General features: G+C 30.0%; 1 protein-coding gene across 1 annotated transcript; it reads left to right on the forward strand.

Annotated features, from left to right (window-relative positions):
- Positions 1–294: 294 nt before the first annotated feature.
- LOC114129670 (alpha-N-acetylgalactosaminidase) lies at positions 295–23,001 on the forward strand. Its single transcript, XM_050196907.1, has 10 exons — positions 295–801; positions 4,260–4,431; positions 8,951–9,125; positions 15,132–15,306; positions 15,696–15,790; positions 18,260–18,421; positions 18,700–18,897; positions 20,326–20,490; positions 20,568–20,640; positions 22,644–23,001. The coding sequence occupies exons 2-10, from the start codon at positions 4,268–4,270 to the stop codon at positions 22,763–22,765; spliced, it is 1,329 nt and encodes a 442-aa protein (XP_050052864.1). The 5' UTR covers positions 295–801; positions 4,260–4,267; the 3' UTR covers positions 22,766–23,001.
- The last annotated feature ends 550 nt before the right edge of the window (positions 23,002–23,551 follow it).

Consider the following 23,551-nt stretch of genomic DNA (forward strand, 5'->3'; position numbering starts at 1 on the left):
AATAATATTATCTTCTTCTCGAACACATTATAAATGGAAAACCGGTCGTCGGTGAACGGCACCGATATAAATAAAAATTTAATAAAAAAAAACCCGCGTACACGTACGTGTCGGTGGCTGCAAAATAGAGAAAAAAAATTGTGGGATTGTCCAAGGACTTTGATTTTTAGGAGTTTTCGCACAGAAAACTCATCTATACCACGATGCGGTGGCGGTGGAGGCGGGGAGACGAACCACCGCGCCGCCGCCGAGCGGGTCCTCGAACCAGTCCGGTGAACACGCGCGCGCCACAGTCGCCGCCGCACGCATCACACTATAGCTCGTTGCGAACCGACACGACAGTCGTCGCGAAAGCACACACGCTGTCAGACGTCTCTTGGCATTAATAAGAACAATTATAATACAGTCAAATAATTGTACGCGATTCGCACAAAAAAAACGGCGGCGACATAATTTTAATATCGCGGCACGGCGACGGCGTCGTATAACGGTAAGAGCAGAAGGAATATCATTATACAACGCAGACGGAGTGGACACTACACGACGACGCCGGAAGACGATGTGCGTGGACATTGTTGAATTATAGTGATCGATATTATTATAACATACGATATATGGAACCCGGAGTAACGGACCACCGAAGACATTCCAAAACGTTTCTTTTGGCGGATATGAGTGGTTGAACTTGGAAACTTTACACAAAAACACACACACGTCCGGCGCGAATAGAATACGATTCGCGCACCCGTCTGCAAGAGGAGCAGCGACAGCCGACTTCTCCGCACGATTACTTATCATCAGGTAAAAACCGTACATATTAGAGGTGCCAGGTACATGATATATATCGTATAAACTAACCTGCCAAACGGTTACAACGTTTTTGTTATAAGTAGATTGATTTCCATTCCTAACCCTCGAATTTAAAACATGATGTTTCTTTTTACGTTTCTATTCCGGACAACTCACCCCACCGACTTCAGCGCTCAACTCGAATCACGAACTACCTATTAAAATAAATGATTGGCTACGACGACGAAATCGAGACAGTTATTATCTACTTGATGAACCCGAATTGAGCCATTTACCCCTCACGCACATTAATGTCATTGTCACTATATATCTATCTCCCATAATAATACAAACGTTAAGTGTAGGTATACTTATTATATTTTTTAATATATAACATTTAATTTAATATTAGCTGATATATACGAATATTATACTTTACGTCAGTAGTTCTCAACCTTTTTTGATTCATGTCAGCTTTAACCACTAGAATCAAACAATGCGTTACCCTAACATATCAAAATAATAAACAACCTTAACTGTACATTTTAAAATTATTCTATTATTAAAAAAAAAAAAAAAAAAAATTACAGTACACAAAAAAAAAACGTTTTAAACGTTAATATTAATATGATTTTTTTCACAAAAATGTATTTATTTTTCTTTTCTCGTTGATTTTTCGTGTCACCCCTAAGCTGGATCCATGTCACCCTTAGGTAACATATCATCTTAGCTAACCTAGCTGAAAAACTGCTGCATAATACTTGTACAAATATACACTATGTATATTATGTGTGGTTATTTCCTATAATTTATTCGAAATATTTATCGTGTTATATCGAAAAACTCGTCGATATCCGATGGCCATACTACCAATGAAAATATTATTATGGCTTATTTTATAATATAAAATAATATTATCATTCCATAAATCCCCTAGCCTGCATATTTAGAATTTTTCTGCCCTTGGAACAATTATTTTGCCCCTCCCCTTCATCTATATAAATTAACACGTTTGTTACGTGTTTAACAGAAATAATAAATGTACAAAGTCATTGATGTTTTTATACTTTCAGTTAACTAAATAAAACAATCAATTTATTTTCATATATTGAGTAATGAGTATGAATGCCAGACCAGTTAGGATTAGCTAGTTCTTTAAAATCGCCACTATGTGATCAGAGGAGCGTTGTCCTTTTAAGTTCTGCTCTACGTCTTTTTTTTCATCTTCATGATTCAAGTACTATTACACTTCTATTATAATTTTAGATTAGAAAAAAAACCATCCTCTGTAAATGAATTAGTTTTAAAATATTAACGCTCGCACCGTTCGAGTTGTTACATTCTATAGACCTACATAGTAACTACTTATAATTTGTAAGATGCAAGCACCACATGGTATAACTAATATACGCTTTGATATGTGTGAAAATGACCGACATTTGAACGAAATAATTTGTGTTATACTTCTTGCATAGTTCTCGATGAAATATTATACTCGGCATTTATCTAGGCCCAATTTAGAAATAGAGAAAGTTTCAAGTCCATAAAGTTTCATTCTTCGGAACTTTGACAAGCGTTAAAAATAAAACATTTGTTCTAGCCACCAGAGACAGTTTTATTTATATTTTCTTTATGCAGGTGTATCGTTTGTTTATCTATATTACTATTGATTTTCAAAAAAAAACATGTGATCAATGACCGCGATTTAACGAAAACGTTAGCATTAAACTATTATACTATATTTTTTTGAAAAGATTTTTGCATTATTTTCTTAGCTATATTTTAATGAGATGCAGGAAATACTCAGTAAAAACGTGTCAGCTGCGACTATAAACAACGTCACCTGTCACCACGGAAAAAATAATTTTCACGTTAGTTCAACTTTTTCTGTAAACCACGTCTAATCGTCGTCTTTATTCCAAAGGATATCATTGCACTAGATGCTCAATAGCTAGTCGATTAGGTTTAAGAACAATAAGAAACCATTTTCATAAAAATGTGATTTTCAGCTAGTTTGTTTACCTATATATAATAACAAATAGCGTATTATAATTTTAGCACAATTCACATTTCCTGTACTATTATTTATACGAATTTGTTATAACTATAATAGATTAAATTCATCTTTGAAGCAAGGAATTATTAAAGTATATGATGTTTTATAACCAAAATATCAATGCCCTTATCTAGTTCTATGTATTAATGGTAACCAGTACTTTTAATAGTAATAGTAACCTAACCTATGAATTTTAAGTCTGAAGCATACTATAATAATTGTACAATTTTAATATTTTTAAACATTTGCTATTATTACATTCGTACTTAAAATTAAAACTAATCAATCTATAAGTAATCCGATTTTGTATTTATATTTCTAAACTATATATATATGACATATTTACAAATCATTTTAAAGTTTAAAGTTATTAAATGATTAACTGATGATCAATTCAATTTGTAACCTTCAAATGTAATATAACCGGTTAAATGCAGTCGATTGGTTCAGTGAACATATATTACTTCATTAGTAGATAATATTTATTTTATTATATAATAAAATGAATATCGGATTAAATTTATTCTTTTTTTTATTAATTAATTTTTTCAATTTCAAACTGTTAACATATTTTTTTTAAATATTAATTTTAATATAATTCTATATTTTATCCCTACACTGCCTATTATAAACATAGATATAAACCTAACATAGCTTATAGATTTGCAGATTTTTTTGAATATTTTAAAAATATTGGTTATATTACTATCATTAGTAATTACTTATTATACTTATTACATAATGTAATAATTAGTCATAACTCATAAGTTTATTCAATTTCGATATATGACTTATAATATGCATAATAAAGGTAATTAAGTTATAATAATGCTACAATTTACGTTTGATCAACTTTAAATGTTAAGTTTTTATTTACACAAACTTTAATATAATATAGTTAACTTAAAAATATTTGTTTATATTTTCCGAACTTTCAATACATATAATATAAATGACACGTTTAGCTTTCTATTCAAATTGTATAACCTTTTAAACCCCGCATCTCATACATTGGAATTTACGATACAACCTGATAATGCTTACAAAAAATGTATAGTTGTCGAGTGATTGAGTGGTACGAAGTAAGTGTTTTGAATAAAATATTTTACAATATAATGATATCTTTGTTTAAATAATATACATTTCCTAAAATTGATAGTTGGTTTATTATAATGAAGTAATAATATATACAATGACACAATGTAATCATTTATTACATAATATTTTATACAGTTAAATCATTAAGAATGTTTTAACACCCTAAACTCTAAACTTTTAGTAAGTATTATTTAAAAATAAATTTTAAATATTAAAACCATCCTTATTTGACTGACAACATTTTATAATATTTTTATGTAAAAAAAAAAAAAAAATACCGCGTAATTAATGGTACATGATTTTGTTATATTCGCAGATAACAATATGGCAGCTTATCAATGGATAACAGCATTAACGGTGTTCCAATTGCTGACAAGCAGTTTTTGTCTGGAAAACGGTTTAGCTAGGACACCTCCTATGGGATGGTTAGCGTGGGAGAGATTTAGATGCAATACTGATTGCAAAAACGATCCTGACAATTGTATAAGGTAACATTAATAGTTCATAATATAAATAAATAAAAACTAAATAATATGCTATTAAGATTTTATAAGACACAAATAAGTTTGTGGTAATGTGGTATGTTTATAGACCAAATCGTAATGCAAACACTTAGTAGCTTATTAGTTATTACTTATATTAATCGGTTATTCGGTTATGTTTATTTTTACTGGTCAAATAGAATCAACAATATTTTATAATAATTTAAATACTACTAGATTTCTATCCGGATGTTAATTATCATTAGATGAATATTAAAGTGAATTTAATATAACTCGAAGAGCGAAATTATTTTTTAAATTGAATACTGTGTATCTAATAAATTACACAAAATGTAATTTAATATTACGCGTTCCCTGATCATCGTAAATAGGTTATCTAATTTTGTCAATTGCGTGTTCAGATGTCAATGATATTATTGTTAGCTTTTTTCTAAAATTTCTTTTTTTCGGATTTGCCAACATTATAATTTTCGATACTTTCCAAACAGAAATTTCTCACTAGAAACCAATAGGTACCGTGTTTATTGTGGTAATCTACGTCAACTAAACGGAAACAAACCACGAAATCAATGAAAGGTGACAATCAGCAGCTATTGCATTAATATAATATTATGTACGTTAAATGCCGATCACCAATTATTAGTCATTATATTATGCATTATGCACAGTTTCATATAAATGATAATAGAACGGGCGGCGGCTCTTGTCTACTGCAGACGACAGTAGCCGAAAACACCAATAGCACAACAAAATACTCCATGCGCAACCTCGTCAAATTGTAAACTAGTTAAAAATCAGACGTAACAAAAGTCAAGGCCAGATACATATTGTGATATATGTGTATGTATAATAATTCCTACGGTAGTTATTATATCCGATTGAGGATGCACCAAGTACAAATAATGTATCAAGTACAAGAACACATTACAACAACGAAAACAATGCGTTCATGACATTCGTCCTCGGAAATTCGGTAAAAACTGCTAATTAATAATTATGGGTTGAAGATAATTTGAATTAATGAGCCAAAAGCACGTTTTAATCGTAATATCCTCGTCGTCAATGTGGAGGCTACAAAGTATAGATATATGTATAGTGCACTCAACTCTACAACAATGATGCCCCGAAACTCAAAACTATAGTCCAGCCTGCATGCAGCAATTCAAGTATATTATCTAGACGTTTTATACAACCTACCTACCTACCTATATATATATATATAAATAATTGTGAATAAATGATGTCGTTTATTTTTTTTATTGCAATAATTAGCCTAGATTTTGTCATCAGATTTTTTTCTCATCTACTGAATTTGTCAAGGTACGTAAATCGTCGTGTAACGATTACTGATGAAGGAAACAATCGCGATCTGCTAAATGTTATTCGGTTACGCAACGTACCGATACCGAGAGGCTGCAATATATATATATGTATTATTATGTTTAAGACACAAACAGGGAATCGATTGTTCTGCCCTACGATCTGGCCCAGAAAACTGGTATTGCAGCTGTATATTGCATATTTGCACCTACATACAATATATCCCTCCTGTGGTTTACCGATAGTAAAAATATCTATAATTATTTTTATCTCTGCGTTCGTATAGGTACGTAACAAATACTTAATAATAACACATTGACTGGCTCGACGTCACGATTTTAAGTAAAAAAAAAAAGAGATCACGACAAAAACGTGCGTGGGTTGGTATGTATACTATGTATAGATTTATAATATATATTGTACACGATGTATGTGCGTTTTATAGTTCGCCCCCTTAAATGTTTATAAGGATATGAACTGTTTTACACAATTAATGGTGAATATGGTAAAAGTTACTGTGTGGTCGTGTGGAGTCAGCAGAAATCAATATGGTAGTATATTACGTGGAGCCGTTACACGATATTTATTATTCGGAATGAAAAAATTCAGCGGTCGTTGATGAGTTTTGAAATATCTTTTTGAAATTTATGCGTAGAATAAAAAAATAACAACGACTCAATAGGGCCAAGAGGAGACCTCGGTATCCGCGGGGATGACCATATTTCCAATGAGGTGGATGTCGGATGATTAACGTGGTCGGTCATCATAATTTTATTTTCATCTATTTCAACTATTTTTAAGGGTCTTTATTATAAGGGTACGAGTAAGGAATGATTATTACACATTGAACAAGTTGAGACGATTTTTTATGCTGCTGTACTATTGTAAATCAAAAATAAAAGCTTGATTTCATTATTTAAAGGTTAATACTGAATACTTACGTATTATGGGTACCATTTTCGATCCCATCAAATTTTAAATCAACTATGGAAATCAGAATATTTCAAACATATATGCTATCTACATAGTTGTATATAGTACATAGTTTAGCTGCCTATATATTATGATGCAGTCGGAGAACTCTTTGATATGGAATAGTATTCCTTTTGTTTTCGTATTTTTTTTCTTCTCAGTTTTACGTTCAGGTTTTACGCATGTTCCGCCGTAATGATTATTTTGGACGGGGACCTCTTCGATTGGAATTAGTCAAAAAAAAGTGCATATATATGGTGCAGTCACGATTCGGTACCACACGCTGCGGCCGGTTGAACTCTGTTCCTGAAACATTCTTAGAAAACCTAGTTTTTGTTACTGTTTTTTTCGACACGAAAAGGGCATGGAAAGAACGCACCGTGGCAGACTATTATGTCGCACTTAATCGCGTTGTAGGGTCGAACTCAGACCTTGAACCGAACTGGATAAATATATATAATAACATTATAGACGTCATACACAAAGTGTTCGAATTCTCCTTTTATAAAATTATAATAATAACAACAACAACAACGCTCGTGTGTCCTCCTTATTGATTATTGTTATACAGACTAAAGTGACAGCAAAATGGTATGCGCACACATCATTGAAATTATTATTACAGACAGATTATTATTATTATTATTATTATTTTGGGGTTTTTGTGGTGGTTCTAGGTCGCTATATACGCTAGATTAATTTTGTGTATCGCATGCTACGGAAACGCCAGACACATCGAGTTGTATAGTGACAAACTGACAAACACTAGTTCTTGCACTTGATTATGTCAGCGTTGACGACGGAAATACGTTAATAAAAAATTAAAAAATTATTATATTGTACTTAAATTAGAAAATATAGTTATCATTTAGATCATAATGAAAACATTGTCTTCTTGTTCTTAATTTTTCGTCAAAATATTATTTAAAAGTTTGTTTTACAATTTGTTCAAGTATGTATATTGCACAGAGTTTTATTTATCATTTATTATTAATTTACACTAATGTATTGTTTCATGTTATACTCGATAACGTCTATTAACTATTATTTTTACGAAAAACGAAATTGAATTTTGTTCTATGGATATACTAATATATATACCTAGTATAGGTTTAATAAATAATATAGTTAATTTCAACTCTGACATTTTAAATTGATCCAATAATATCCAGTGGAATTTCCGACTTGGTGAACAGAAAACGGTCATACGGAAGTAATTCAAAATAAACTACGAATAATCAATTTCGACCGTGCTTTGTACACATATATAATCTACGCGATACATTAACGTTTTTGGAAAACCAATTACCACTCCAGTACAAAATTGGTGACGAATTATTAATTCTATTTATCTATAGTATAAATAATCTTGTGGGTCGAATTCGGTGCAAATAACGCCATTAAACTCAATCAAGTGCCTCGGTTGAAAAGTAAAGATTTATATAAAATAGCGTACACCCGCTGCGTGCAATACACACACTTATTGTTTTGTAGACTGAGTGTTGACACTTTTAAACATCACGTTGCTCAGTTATTATCCAAAGAGTCGAATTATGACTGTGAACTCAACAAAAAAAAAGTTATAAATCGATTTCATCAAGACGACTGAGAACAAAGTGTTATTATATATATTGTACAGGACGTTATAATAATATACAACAGTAAGGTTGTCCGTGTAATTATATGTAGCTAGATAAATAGCAGAAATTACTATGAACTTCATTGTCTATATTTTGCGTATATATTATATGCTGGAGCCGATATAATTAATACTTGCCAAGAGAATAATCTTATTACAGAATCTATAATATGTTTGCATGTTTAAAAATTAACTCATTTAATAATTACTCGAAAGCAATTACTTCTAGAGTACGCCAAGTTTGTGTACAAAATGTATTCAAAAGTTATAAAAACCTTGGTAATTGAAAAAACGATGTGGTATAATATGAAATTTTCGAAAATTTTAAGTACACCTAATACCATATTATGACGAAGAGAGATTTTCACAAAAAATATGTATACTTAAAGTACGAATACATAAAAGACTTTATGTTAATAAAAGTACAAAAAGTATTACTGATATTATAAAACTTATATTGTGCGTGCTTTTTCGTTTTAAATTATAATATTATTATATTTTCGTATAATAAATATAATAATGATTCAAAGTCAAATGTTGTATTATCATTGTCTGTTTTGTGTTTGTATACAGCGAGAAACTCTTTAGGACCATGACAGACCTTGTGATATCCGAAGGGTACGCTGCTGTCGGCTATGAGTACATAAATGTGGATGACTGTTGGTTGGACTTTGCAAGGACGTACGACGGTAGACTACAGCCTGATGCTAAACGGTTCCCCAGAGGAATGGCTGACCTATCCGAATACGTGAGTACTTGCCTACACAACTTATATACTTATTATCCATTAAATAGTGATAATTTACGGTTTATGCACTATAAATGTATTAAAGGTTTTTGTATAATAATGAGTATTGAGTACACGCCTACAAATTCAGATAACGAGATAGCTATATAAAATTAATACGATATATTATAATATCGTAAAAAAATATAAATAATTGACTTTATGTAAAAATTTGAGATTTAATATTAAACTTTCATAATCTACTAAAAGTATCATGAAACAATATTATATTGTACAATCTTATTCAATTAAAAATTAAAATAATTAAATCTTAGCGGTTTTAGTGAAATAAAATGTTCTTAATATACCTACCTAGGTTAAAGATACATAAAAATAAAACTATTGCCCTACCAAATTAAGCAACTGAAAATAAGAATAAAAATTGTATAAAATATGCAAATCGAACGTCTTTTTTCAAAATTTTATTTTTGTAATTACTTACTATGCTTCTATTTCCATTGTTGTATTTGAAGTAATAACAATTCGTTAACTTGTAAATTACTTATCGTCACATGTATCGTATTTGTTATTCTTGTTTCATAAAACTGTTTCCATGTCCTAATAAATCTAAATATAATCGACGTTTTAGTGTATATTATAATGGTTCGTATCCAATATCGGTCACACATCCTTGATTAGTGACGATAAAGGTATATAATATTGTTTGGAGTAAAAAAAAATCATTAATATTAGTGTTACATTTTTATTGTTCTCAGTTTCGAACAAAATCTCAAATTTATAACCATTTATAAAGAATAATTGCACAAAGTATTATAGTCTCAAAGTTTGCTACGACACTGGTGATTATTATGTATACAGAGAGGATAAAGTTCGTATTTCATTTTATTGTATTTTATTTATTACATATTACATAACTTAAACTTTTATATGAGAGCGAATAAAAAGATAAAACTTAGTATTCCATTTTAGTCTATATGTAAAGATATTATGTTAAGCTTTTGAACATAACAATATATATAATTTATAATTCAAAATTCGTAACCAATAGCCGCCAAAATATATCGATGAAGTAAAATTAATGCACTTTTAAAAGATTGAAATCCATACACGAACGAATGTTTCTACATTAAATTAAATTGTTAGAATTTAGGTTACGATAATGTGTCTGTGGTTTACTTTTATTTTTTTTTTTTTTTGTATATCTTCAATTATTGCAGTCTGTACAAATCGAATAACTTTTGACCATTCTTATACTAAGTACTAGACGTGTAAAATACGTTCTAATTATTATTAATTTCACGATTTGTTTGTTAAACATGCAAGCGTACATTAATTATGATTCTTTTAATGGTTCTATCGATTTTTTTTAATAACTACGCCACTTTAATAAAACGTGTTTAACGGTTCACGACTTGAAAAAAATTCTTTTTCGAGCGATTTTAATATTATCTCATTTATGAATTATGTATATACATTAACATTATTATAGAATATTGTCTTACATAATACTTAAGACGTTAACGCACGAATAGAGTGAAAAAAAAATTCCATTACATATTTTATTGTCTTTCTCAATTTCTACATTGAATTATTAATTATAATATAACTACAACAATTTAACTCACGTTTGCCCTTATTATCAATTAACTGAGTTTTATGTGTTTATTATTTGTACATAATATATATGTTGTATGCATTAATTACTCAAGATGTTGTTATTATATCTAGTGCAGTAATTACTAATTGTGTGTATACGTATAGGTATACCTAATATAGTTTGAAAGCCAAATTATGCTACTCGTACATGTAGTGTACAATGTACATATGTAATATATATGTTATAAAACAATGGGGAATGTCAATTTTTAACTGAAAAAAGTAATGAAAATTTATTAACAATAAGAGCAAAAAAAAATAATTTTAACCAGGGCGTGACAATGATGCGACTAATTTGAAAAAAAAAACTGTTACGACGACAGGACGTGTGATGTGCGTTGGTAGGTATCTTATTCGAAATATTCGTCATTCTTTATGCAATCTTTTTCAACGATAAATGGCAACAATCTGTTCAGTCTTTTACTATAATAAACATAATAATATAAACTCAAATACATTATATAGTAATCTGTATAATGTATATAGTTATACAGTGACTACTTAACACACGCAAATCGATCATTTAACCGATGAATTTCGAGTCACGTATGTCGTATATTAATTATTAAAATATTTTCAGTAATTATTGAATTGTGCAAACGAAAAGTAGGTACTTCAGTAATAACAAATTTTCGTTCATATAACACAGTCGTTATAGTACCTAATCTTTTTACGCACCGTATTGCTCAACGCAACGACCATTATATTAATCATAATACTTCATTTATAGTAATAACAATAATAACGATAACAATAACAATAATAATAATAGTAACGACGACAGGTGCAACAGGAACAGTGTCAGACAACATTCCCAATACGTACCGATGTTTGAGGTAAAATTAAACCTAGGTATATAAAATATGAACACAACTACAACGCCTACAACAAAAGTCTATAATATTATGTTTAAGTAAACCACTTATGACTTTAATTGTGTGGATAAGTGACGGCCATTTTTAATATAGATAAGTAGAGTATAAAATACAACTTTTTCGTATCTTTTACTTTCGGTATACACATTTTTTTTCCAATAATAAAAATCCGATACCACCCGATTCATATACAATACAACATGCTAACGTTGTTGAATAGTTACTTAAATCCGTATAATTATCACGCGCTTGAAGAATTAAATTAATGATACTCTCCTGCATAATTTTATAAGGTATTATATTTATACGATGGTAGACAAACGAATTGCGCGTGCAAATTATCTTTCTTTTCGATACAAGTACCCAACTATGTTATTATACTTACACTCAATGAATCATAATCGTGAACTTTAAATTTTGATGTATTCGATTTCATTGCGCGCGTCTAATGTAATAATAATTGTATAATAAGTAGCACGCCTTATCTCGACTGGAGTTAGTACTTTAGTAGAGGTGGTTCGTTTAAGACGACGTTTAAGCTGCGTTTTCACAGCCGACAGCGCTATAATTGTCATAGAATAGTAATTGAGCAAATAAAATATTTAAAAGTCAACACTAAGACTTGTGGATTTTAATCACTTTTCAAAACACCTACTCGAGTTACTTAACCTCCTTTCTTCTCTGTGTTTTACGTATACAACTTTTGAAACGCTTTTAGTCGTGAAGCTCTTAACATTTGACAAGTTTAGCGCTATTTCTTTACACCATTTACACGTAAACTAACCTTCCAGTTCTGGCTAATGGTTATCTACAATCTATATAAGTAATATGCACTTTCAACTTAAGTTTTTACATGATATTAAATTTTTCAAACGGTTATCCAACCTTATTAATGCCAAATAGTAAATATATATTTTAACAGAATTCGTATATGTTCAATAATTATAACATTCTAAAAGCTTTTCAACGCTCGTTATGACGCTGTATTGGTTTATCTCATGCATTATTGTTTATAAATGCGCAATAGTGATAATAATATTAATAATTATTATTAATTATACGTATAGATTGTTATGAAAACATTATTGACTCGTTATACCAATGCGTATTCTTATGATAATTAAACAGAATACCGATAATAGATAAAGACAATTTAACACTTACATTTTTTCATTAGGTCATCTGGGTCAATAGGCGTATATAAATACAGGTACATAATATGCGTTTTAAACTCTTAACAATGGTTGTCTGTAAAAGAAAAAAAATAATTATCGCAAATTTAATAACCTAGTTTGAAGAGCGTTTAAATGTTTTTTAAACATATTATTTACAATTTAATATAATATGGGATTAGTCATTATTACATATGTTATTATTATAGTTCTTTAATTTCAATAAAAGTAATTCAGTATTTATACATATACAATGATAAATAATTTAGGCACGGTTCTCGTGCAAATCACGATTTAAAAGTTATTAATACCTTAATAAATACATTGACACATTGTACGATAACTAACTAGGTACATGATATCTATATGTAAGTTATAAGTGCAAAAAAAAAATATGCTAGGCTAGTTGCTGTATTTATTTATTATACTGGAATGAACCATAACGTAATTTTTTAAACTCCTCGTTTTCAAAACTAATTCTCCATAAAATACATATTATTTGTATTGAAATATAAACTACATGTATTATAATAAACGACGCTATCCATAAAAATTATAAAAAAATATATTATTTTAAATTTTAAAATCAATGCAAGATTCTTTAAAGTGTGATTGATTAGGTATTTATTTCAACAACTAACGAGTATTAAAATAGTTATCTAAATCGTAATGTTTCGACTGGTGTATGATGCATAACAGGTAGAAGAGTAAGTTTACATTACATATTTATATTAGTGGGTGGATGCAGTGCAATACTAGGTCACGTACGGAGAGACACCCTGCATAGTATAATATACATTAGGATTTAAATTCTATGTGTATGTGCTAGTTATATAGACAGTAATGAAGTATATTATATCATACAACAGGACAGTTCTATCAGTACCATTGTGAGTAATAAAACGAAAGTCTTTTATAGCCATTAGACTCGTTACCTACGTAATATTATACATAATGCATATAGTTCGTTTATTTATAGTATATTGCTCTATTTTGGGTTGATGAAGACCCTTGCTCCACCCACACATTTCATACACGATGTGCAATATCAATAAAATTCTGCATTACAGATAATATTCATGACAATAATTTCGGTGAAAGTTTCGTCATATTATACTTAATGATATTTTAATGTTCACAGTTTAACCGCACAGTTCATACACGTCATAATATTACGCATCTCAATATTTTCAATTTCTTTGAAAATTGTTTTGTACTCGTATTATATATACATTATTATGCTTACACATAATTATATAAACAATATATATACTTAACGCGGAAAAATTATATTAGAGTATATAGTATAATAAATACTTATATATATAATAGTTCTTAACAATATGTCAGTGCCCTGCAGTGTTGTTTTAGAACAAGTGAAATAGATTTTTTTTATTTATTAAAAAAAACAACAACACTTTGAGTATCACATAATTGCACTATATTATATCCAATGACAATAGAGTAGCAAATAACGACTTTCGAAAAACTTAAAATATATAAAGAATAAAACGATGTCGAATCTTTTAATATTATCGGTCTATTGCGTTTCATTCGGTGTTACGTATTACAGTAGGTATATTAATACCTTTTATACCTTAATATTTTATATTAGATTTTAACTCAAACACAATAATATAATCAAAGCTTGGCATTAATGAACTAAAAGTTAAAATTAAATTAAAACGTTAAGTTAATTTTAATTAAATTAATTAACTCGTTACTTTTATTTCAAATTAACTTTTAACTTAAAGAGTTACTTTTTTAAGATTAATATGTTAACTTCAAATTAATTTTATTCAAAAATATCTAAATAAGTTAATTTTTGTCCAAAGAATAATACAAATTTTTTAATGAGGATTTTAGAAAAGTAGGTTTTTTGATAGCTAAAATAATACTTTGATGTATCATTTTAAATTTCCCCAGTAATTTTCTTGGACATAAAAAAAAACTAACTAATACACATCCTTATGTGTTTGGAATTTTTTTATTTTGCAAATTAAAAAATTTTAACTTTAAACTAAGTTAAGTTGCTTTATTTTCTAAGTTAACGAAAAAAAATATGAATAACTTTTAACTTAACTTTATTATTTTAAAACAACTTAACTTAACGAATTAAAAAAAAATCATCAATTTGCCCAGTCTTGAATATAATAATATGATAAAATATGATAAAAGTGTGCGTATGAAAAGAGGGGTGCGGGTAACGTGGTGAGGCATCAAAAATATGCAATGATTATTCTAAACACCGATGCGTCGTCACATAATGTAATAATATATTTTCTGCTCTTGTTTGTACATAGATTCATTCACGAGGATTGAAGTTCGGTATTTATGAAGATTATGGTAACTTCACATGTGCTGGCTATCCAGGAATCTTGGGATCTCTCGAAGTAGACGCGTTCACGTTCGCCGAATGGAACGTAGATTTCGTCAAACTGGATGGCTGTTACTCGCTGCCCAAAGACATGGACCAAGGTATAAAACATAATGATGATAAATTATATGACAATAATAACTACTGTTATTATATCGTAGAAGAGTTCACTCTAATTAGGTTATATATATATTATATATTTATCATCTTACGATTTGGCATATTTGTAGGGGGAGATTCCATCTTAAAAGGATATTAAACCTTGTTTTTTATTTATTATTGCATCTATTTTGAAAAAAAATGTCCATTTAACATCAGACACAAATATATAATAAATTTAAGATAATATGATTAAAGTGAGACGTTTAGAATTTGAGGTCTCCGTAGGAAGAGTTGTATTAAACTATATCAATCCCCCGTCTGCAGGGATATGACCCTGGATGGCAGATACATTGTTTTTACACATCTTTTATATTTTCGCCCTGTACAGGTTATAGTGAATTCGGATACCACCTGAACAAGACTGGCAGAGCCATGGTATACTCGTGCAGTTGGCCAGTTTACCAGACGTACGCAGGATTACAAGTGAGTAGAAGACATACAGCATAATTTTATATTGTTTAGTTAATGTTATTAATACTTATACATTCATAATCAGTGGAGTGGCCAACAGTTTTTGAAGGGATCGAGCGAGCGAAAATATTTTCGTTTTGTTTCATCAGTCCTCGCCGGCATGTTACGCTATATCGGATAACAATATTATAAATAACTCGTAGAAACAGGATGTCGATTACCTTATCCTCATTTTCTGAGATTTTGGTTTTAATTTTTTCCGGAAAAATTCAATGTGCACACCAAATTATGTTTACAGGCAACACCTGTTGTTGCACATAATAGGTATTTCGAAATATATACCTTTATCATGCATTTATATTATGTACACACCTACCACTACCTACTCGGCAAGTGACGTGCGCGACAAATAATTGTTGATATACGATAGTATACGACGACCATACTGAGATTGCGAGTGTTATAATATTTTTAAAGAGTTACTACGATTTCGTTATAATTGCTATTTATTATTATATTATAACGGACAGGCGGCGGATCGTATATTTTTTATTATACGTCGGTTGACAAGGGGAGACGACTATTTCGTGTGACTGGCGGCGGTTCATTATGAAAATACGCCGCTACTGTCGGGCGACCCGTCCGCGTGTCATACATAATGCTATATATATAATAGTTCGTAATCATACTAGAAGTTTTTTAGTCGTTCTTTCTAATGATAATAATATTATCGTTATTATTATATTGTCGTATCCCTCCGGGCATCCGCGCACGCGGCAAACGGTTTTGGGAGGGGGAGCAACGGTCGATATTATACGAATAACGACCACCGCCCGGCCTCCAAGCGGTTAACACTCGACACTTGTCTAAATTTTATATAGAAAGTGTAGTTCGAGACATGTCGTCGTGTTATATATGTATTATTTATTTTCTATATATATACATATGTAGTATGTACAATGTATATACGTATAATAGTTGGGTAACCGTGAAAATTGTCTGAAATCGCGGTAATATACAAAGCCTCCGGACTACGAGAGTAGTCTTAGCAAAACGCACAAAAATCATTATTGTGATTATCGTTATGTGTAACGTGCGCAGTCAGGTTGTTGTGGTACATAAAATATATAATAATGTAGTGCCCAGGTGTGGTGTATTTATGTAATTTCGTTTGCCAGTCGCATGTTCGATTCCGTGTTATTGCCCGTATATGGCTACTTAGGTATTACACTACACCTTTAAATTATCAACTATATTATTTTTATCCCGTTTATGCGCATGAGATAATATGTAATGTGGAGTTAAAGCCTAGCGGAATTAACTAGACCGCATATAGTTATGCACTTGTTCTTCGTATGCAAGTGAAACATATATAATAATAATAGTCGCGTATATACGTTTAGACAGTGTCATGTCTGCATAAATGTCACCCGATAAACGATTGGAAACGATCTTGAAACCTAGTTTCTGTACAAATAATATTCTAGCATAAATGTATAACATCTGTAATTTTTTCATTACCGAAATACAGTAAAATTTTCAAATAGAAATGATGTAAGTCGTTTCACACATCGCAGTAGGTAATACACAATTGTATGTTTGGTTCCGACTTCCGGACTAAACTCTACCACACCACTTTATTTGCTAGTTATACATACAATATGTAATCAGACGTTTTACCCATAACATAATTTAGACATTTGTATCGTCAAATATTTGTGATAATGTATTACAAACTTACTTTTATTCGTGTTTACGTAGAACGAACCCGTTTTCGTTAATTCGTTACAAATCCTTCTTACGTACTTTTTTGTTACATTAATGTTATATTATTTCCTACAACTACATAATATATATTATTAATTTAAATTATTACTAATGAATATAAGTAATGATTAATATTTCCTATAATATTATATTATTATAAATTTAAATTTATAGTAAATTCGTTGGGTTTTGTGACAGTATAAAATTTAAATCATTTTTCGGTGCATTTCCGCCCTCTATAAACACGTACAAGGTATTCACTAAAAGCTGAAAGTCTTCCGTAGATAGCGCTACGGTTTTCGATAACTACAGCGTTAATACACAGGAAGGAAATTGAAAAGGGGGTTGATTAGGACAGATCCCCGAAAGCTTTTATCTTTACTGTTTATACAGTGAATAAATTATTTTTAAGAATATAAATTTACGATAATGATAATATGGTTATTAGTTAATATTATTAATATTGTATTAGTTTTACTATTATTATATTTAATGATAAACCCATTCATACTATTTTTATTTTGTAATATTATTCAAATATAGGATTATTAGATAATTTTATATAACTGCGTGTATTAGTTTTTAGATCCTCATTTCATAACAAATATTTAATTATGTTGATGGTGTTCATCAGCAGCTGTAGAATAATATATCATTGTGACAACAAAATATTCAAATTAACTTTATTATTATTTATTTAAATCGTGTGTCTAGCCCAACTATTCGGCTATAACATCAAGATGCAACTTATGGAGAAACTTTGACGATATCCAAGACTCGTGGGCTAGCGTGGAGAGCATCATCGATTACTACGGCGACAACCAAGACGTCATTGCGGCCAACGCAGCTCCCGGACATTGGAACGATCCGGACATGGTAATATTTCTTTTAAATTTGAAATGTTATAGATTTATATGTATTGTATATAGATTATGAAGTTCAAATGCTATGATACAGGATACTATTCACTTATTAAGACGAACTCTTATACTCTCCCTTATAAGAAATTTATCGTTTGTCCTTGAGCCCTTTATACATAATATTATACAAATAGATATATTTTGTACAAAAAATAGTATACACTAACAAATACAAAAAAAAAACAAATAGTATAACTAAAAAAACTAAAATTTCCCTCTTCGTCTTTTTTGCAGTTGATCATTGGAAACTTTGGTTTGAGCTACGAACAGAGTAAGGTGCAGATGGCCATATGGGCCATACTCGCCGCTCCGCTGCTCATGTCAGTCGACTTGAGGACCATTAGACCCGAGTACAAAGCGATTTTACAAAACAAAAAAATCATAGCCATCGATCAAGATAAATTGGGAATTCAGGGCCGCAGGATTTACAAGGTCAGTATACAAACATTTTGCCCACGTCTTGTATTTATCATACCTACGCAATTCCTTTATCCAACAAAACCTTCTTTAAACTCAGAAAATTAGTTTAAAAAGGAAAACGTTGGTTTTGTTTTTGTAAAAACACCTACTCCGTACGGTATTTATTATACTATACTATTTACTTATAAACTCATCGGCGATTACGTAGTACATAATATAATTATAATTATTTATAACATTTACGTATTAAACTACATATGTGGCGTAATAAAACACGCACACACACACATACACATATAATATATAATATGATGGTTATGCATGAGTATTTGTTATACATTGTAAAAAATGGTTATTCTCACGGAATTGTGTATTTTGACCACAAGGTGAAAGCCTATAAAAATGTTCTAAATTTCACTTCCCTAAAAACTAAATAAACAAGAAAATTATGCATCAATACAACTATATAGGTACTTTATTCTAGGTATTTAAATTTTACTAAAAATATTTATTTTACATTTTTTTTTATCAATTATTAATTAAAAATAATTATACATTTTTTTTCATTTAATTTTTAATCAAGTTATAATTTGATTTACAACATATTAATATATTAAAATATAAAATACATAAATAATAAAACATTTGGTTATAGAATTTTAATGGAGAGCAAAATAAGAAGTATAATGAAGTAATTATGAGAAAAATAAACTCTTTTTACGTGTAGAAAAAATTGAAATTTGTACCGTTTTGCAAAATATCCATTATGCATTAGATAGGTAGTACTTGTTTTAAATTTAACTTAATCGTAGTTAAATATAGTCGTAAAATAACGACGTAAAAACATTCTTGTGCAAATGTTCAATAATTTTACAATAAGTCGGTACTTACTCAAAAAATCATATTATAAAATATATACTATACGAATATATAGTATATACCTATACTTACAATTAAATTGTCTCGTAAACTATAATTTTACAAGTAATTATCCGATGAAGAGTTTTTTTTCGTACGATATACTATAGACAAAGAAAATAGGAAGTAATTTTAAATTTTGTCAGAAAAAAAAATTTAAAAAAATTAATTAATATAAAATATTTTATATTAGGTGCTGTGGGTATATAGATATACATATTTGATTTCGACGGAAATGAATAATTTTATTATCTAACAGCTTAAATACCTACGTAACTAAACGTCAAAAATCCTAATTTTCAGTAAATTATATAACAAAATATGCAGATGTATAGCCAGGTATTGTTGTGCGCCATTGAATTAAACAATGCATGATAGGTAGCCCGTCGATATCTTATTAATAATTGTTGTGAATTATATATAATAATATGCCACATAAATAGGGAGGGGGGATAAAACGACTTTTAAACAACACGTTTTAATTATTTAAATCAATAACAATCACGTTGATTATTATTACAGCACAAAGGCATCGAAATATGGGCCCGGCCGGTTACACCGATTTTCGAGAACTACTTCTCGTACGCACTCGCCTTCGTCAACCGCAGGACTGACGGTACGCCGTCCGACGTGGCTGTGGCGTTGCATGAAATGGGTCTGCTGTCACCCACAGGATACAGAATACAAGTAAAACGCACTTTTAAAATCATTTGCACAGCCCTCTTATTATTATTATTATTATACGATATTTTTGTCGTCCGCAGGATTTGTACGAAGATGTCGACTACGGAGTACTGTCTCCACAGACAAAGATCAAGGTCAAAGTGAATCCCACCGGTAAGCTCGTTAAAAATAAACTACTGTGCCATATTTTTTATGACTTCCATTGTCATAAAAACTTGCCTCTACTACTGTTTGACACGAAACATCGTATCCGATTTAATGCCGATATTTTTAACACGTATTATACAATATATAGGTATCTTTATACCGACTATATAATAAAAAAAATAAGTTACGAAAAACCAAACGGGATATGTATTTAGATATATATTTTATACCTAGGTACCATATAACATCAAATTTTATGACGTTACCGAAATGCAATTCAATTTTCTACTCGATAAAACGATCTAAATTTTGAAAATAAAATAAAAATAACGACCGTACAGTATGAGATAGGTGTTCTACATGGTTCACCGTGCAATTTTCTAATCTACACCTAATCATCAACCTTAATCGTATGATTTGAGTTTCATTCATCGCCTCTTTATAGATTGGCATTTTTAAAACGGATGGTTTATATAATATTATAACAATAATAATCAAGGCAGAATCACAGAAACAAATGAATTATTATATTTGTGTTACTTCATTAACATTGCGCAATATAAATTCCAATTATTACGGATTTATACAACCATAAAAATCGACACGTTAAAATGATTCTGTAACTAAAAGCGTATAAGCTATACTTTAATATATAACTAAGTCAATATCACAACAAACTACGAGTACTAGTCATTATATATATATATGTATAGAAATAGAGAGAGAGATTAAACGATTGTAGTCAATGTAGACTGTTAACATTTCAGAGAAGGTAATCAAAAATGAAAATAAAACAACATTTTCAAACAATTTGTAACCATCAAACCGGGACCTAACACCTACGTATACGTACAAAGATCGTCCCGAGGATATTGTAGTCGAACTTCTATTGTACCGACTACCAGCCATATATATATATTATGATAAAACATGATATTATCGCGGTCGTCGTCGAATAATCACGTAAAACTGTTGTAACGCGTGATAGACTACGAGCGGTCTCTCTTTCTCTCTATACTCTATAGTCGCTTTATGTGTATATATATACCTATATATATATATATATATATATATACATAAAATATTTAGAAGTATCTCTTCGGTTATCGACTGTATACCATCTCGGACCAATGCGGTCGCGGAAATCGCTGTATGTTGAATGTTCTTTCCGATACAAATCGCACGTGCACCGTCGCAGTTATTATTGCGTATCCTTCTGGAACACGTTAGGCGTGTATCACCCATCTATACATATACACCATGACGCCACATCATCATCTATTCGTGCATCTGTCTTTATGTATATCTGTCTCTGTTGATGACATTGTTCTCTCTTTCGGGGACGGTTCCAAAATGGATTCGAATAGTCATCGTAGTCGTTTGGAAATAACAATAATAAGTATTTCTCCCTATCGTTATCATCGAAGTTAGTCGCAATGAAGATTAAAAGTAGTATAATTAGCATATTGTGCGAGCATGCGTTATGGTGTATACCGTGTAGAACCCAGGCCGGGACAACGACGGCGATGACTTACAGCAAAACGTCTTAGTTCATAATAATGATAATAATAAAATACAGTTAAGCCTTAAAGTATATAGGTTGATATTTATATTTCATTTGGAGCTCTAATGAATTACTAAAAAATAAATATATTTTTTTAAATCTGATAATACCGTTTAAATATGACCTATGACTTATGTGACAATTTCCACGTGGTGGTTCCCCATTATATGCTCAGTGCTCACACTCCATACTTCTTGCGATCGCACACGGTAGTATTTTCTTCTCCCTTCATTATTGTCTATAATATATACATATATTCAAGCCACACGCATTTAGACGTCTCTGACAAATAACATTTTAAAAAGTCAAAGCTTGCGTTTAACGTTTAGTATTTTTTATACAATACTACAATATGATGTAAATCCTGACATATCATAATATATATTATATTGATCGGTTAATAATTTTATGTTTTTTGTACTAATATTCCTTTGATCATTGACAGGTGTGGTCATATTGAAAGCTGATGTCCAACAGAACTTGATAAAGCAAAACTTCTACAAACCTTACAACCCATTCACGCAAGTCTATCCGCTAAGGACGATCAACGATTTTGTGAAAAAATGAAACCCAAATCATACTGACGAGACACGCTGATTCAGCAATAATATCAAAAACAAAAAAAATAAAAACTATCATCGCTGACGTAAGAATAAGAATACGGAATGGAATGGAGCATAAAATTCAACGGGATGGAATTTTCTAACCGCTGTAAATTATTGCTGCTGTTGCCCGAAGGTGTACATGTTAATATAATTTTATTGTAAAAACAAAAAAATAAAAAATTATATATATTTATAAAACTGAATTTTTTTTTTATGTATCAGTAATCTGTATCTAGAGTATCTAGACTTCTCGAATAATATCACGTTTTTTGGTTCTTTTTTACTTTTGAATATGTAAACAGACAAAATGCACAATAATGTATATTATGCATAATATATAAATGTGTATGTAATTAGGTAACCTTCGATTATTCGGTAGTATATTATTCACGATTGCTATTGTTGTGTTTTCATTCCCGTCCCGTGAACATAAAATATAGTACAACTATAATATTAAAGAGATATAAAAAACAAACTACTCGGTGTTTCCGTTTTAGCAAAATGATAAGAATCAATCCGTTTTTAACATCATGGTCGTTTTGTTATTTTTGACATTAATTTTTTTATTTGCATATCAATAAACTCGGTATTATATATTTATTCTATCACGTACGGTTTACCTTCTCCCCACTTGGCTCTCCTAACATACCTGCACATACCTATCTGGCCTTCTATATGTATAATTGTATATTTGTGTGATACATATTATAATTATTATAAATGTAATATTGTTTAATCTGCAATTAAT

This window comes from Aphis gossypii, chromosome 1 (genome assembly GCF_020184175.1).
Source record: "Aphis gossypii isolate Hap1 chromosome 1, ASM2018417v2, whole genome shotgun sequence".
In the NCBI taxonomy this organism is placed as follows: Eukaryota; Metazoa; Arthropoda; class Insecta; order Hemiptera; family Aphididae; genus Aphis; species Aphis gossypii.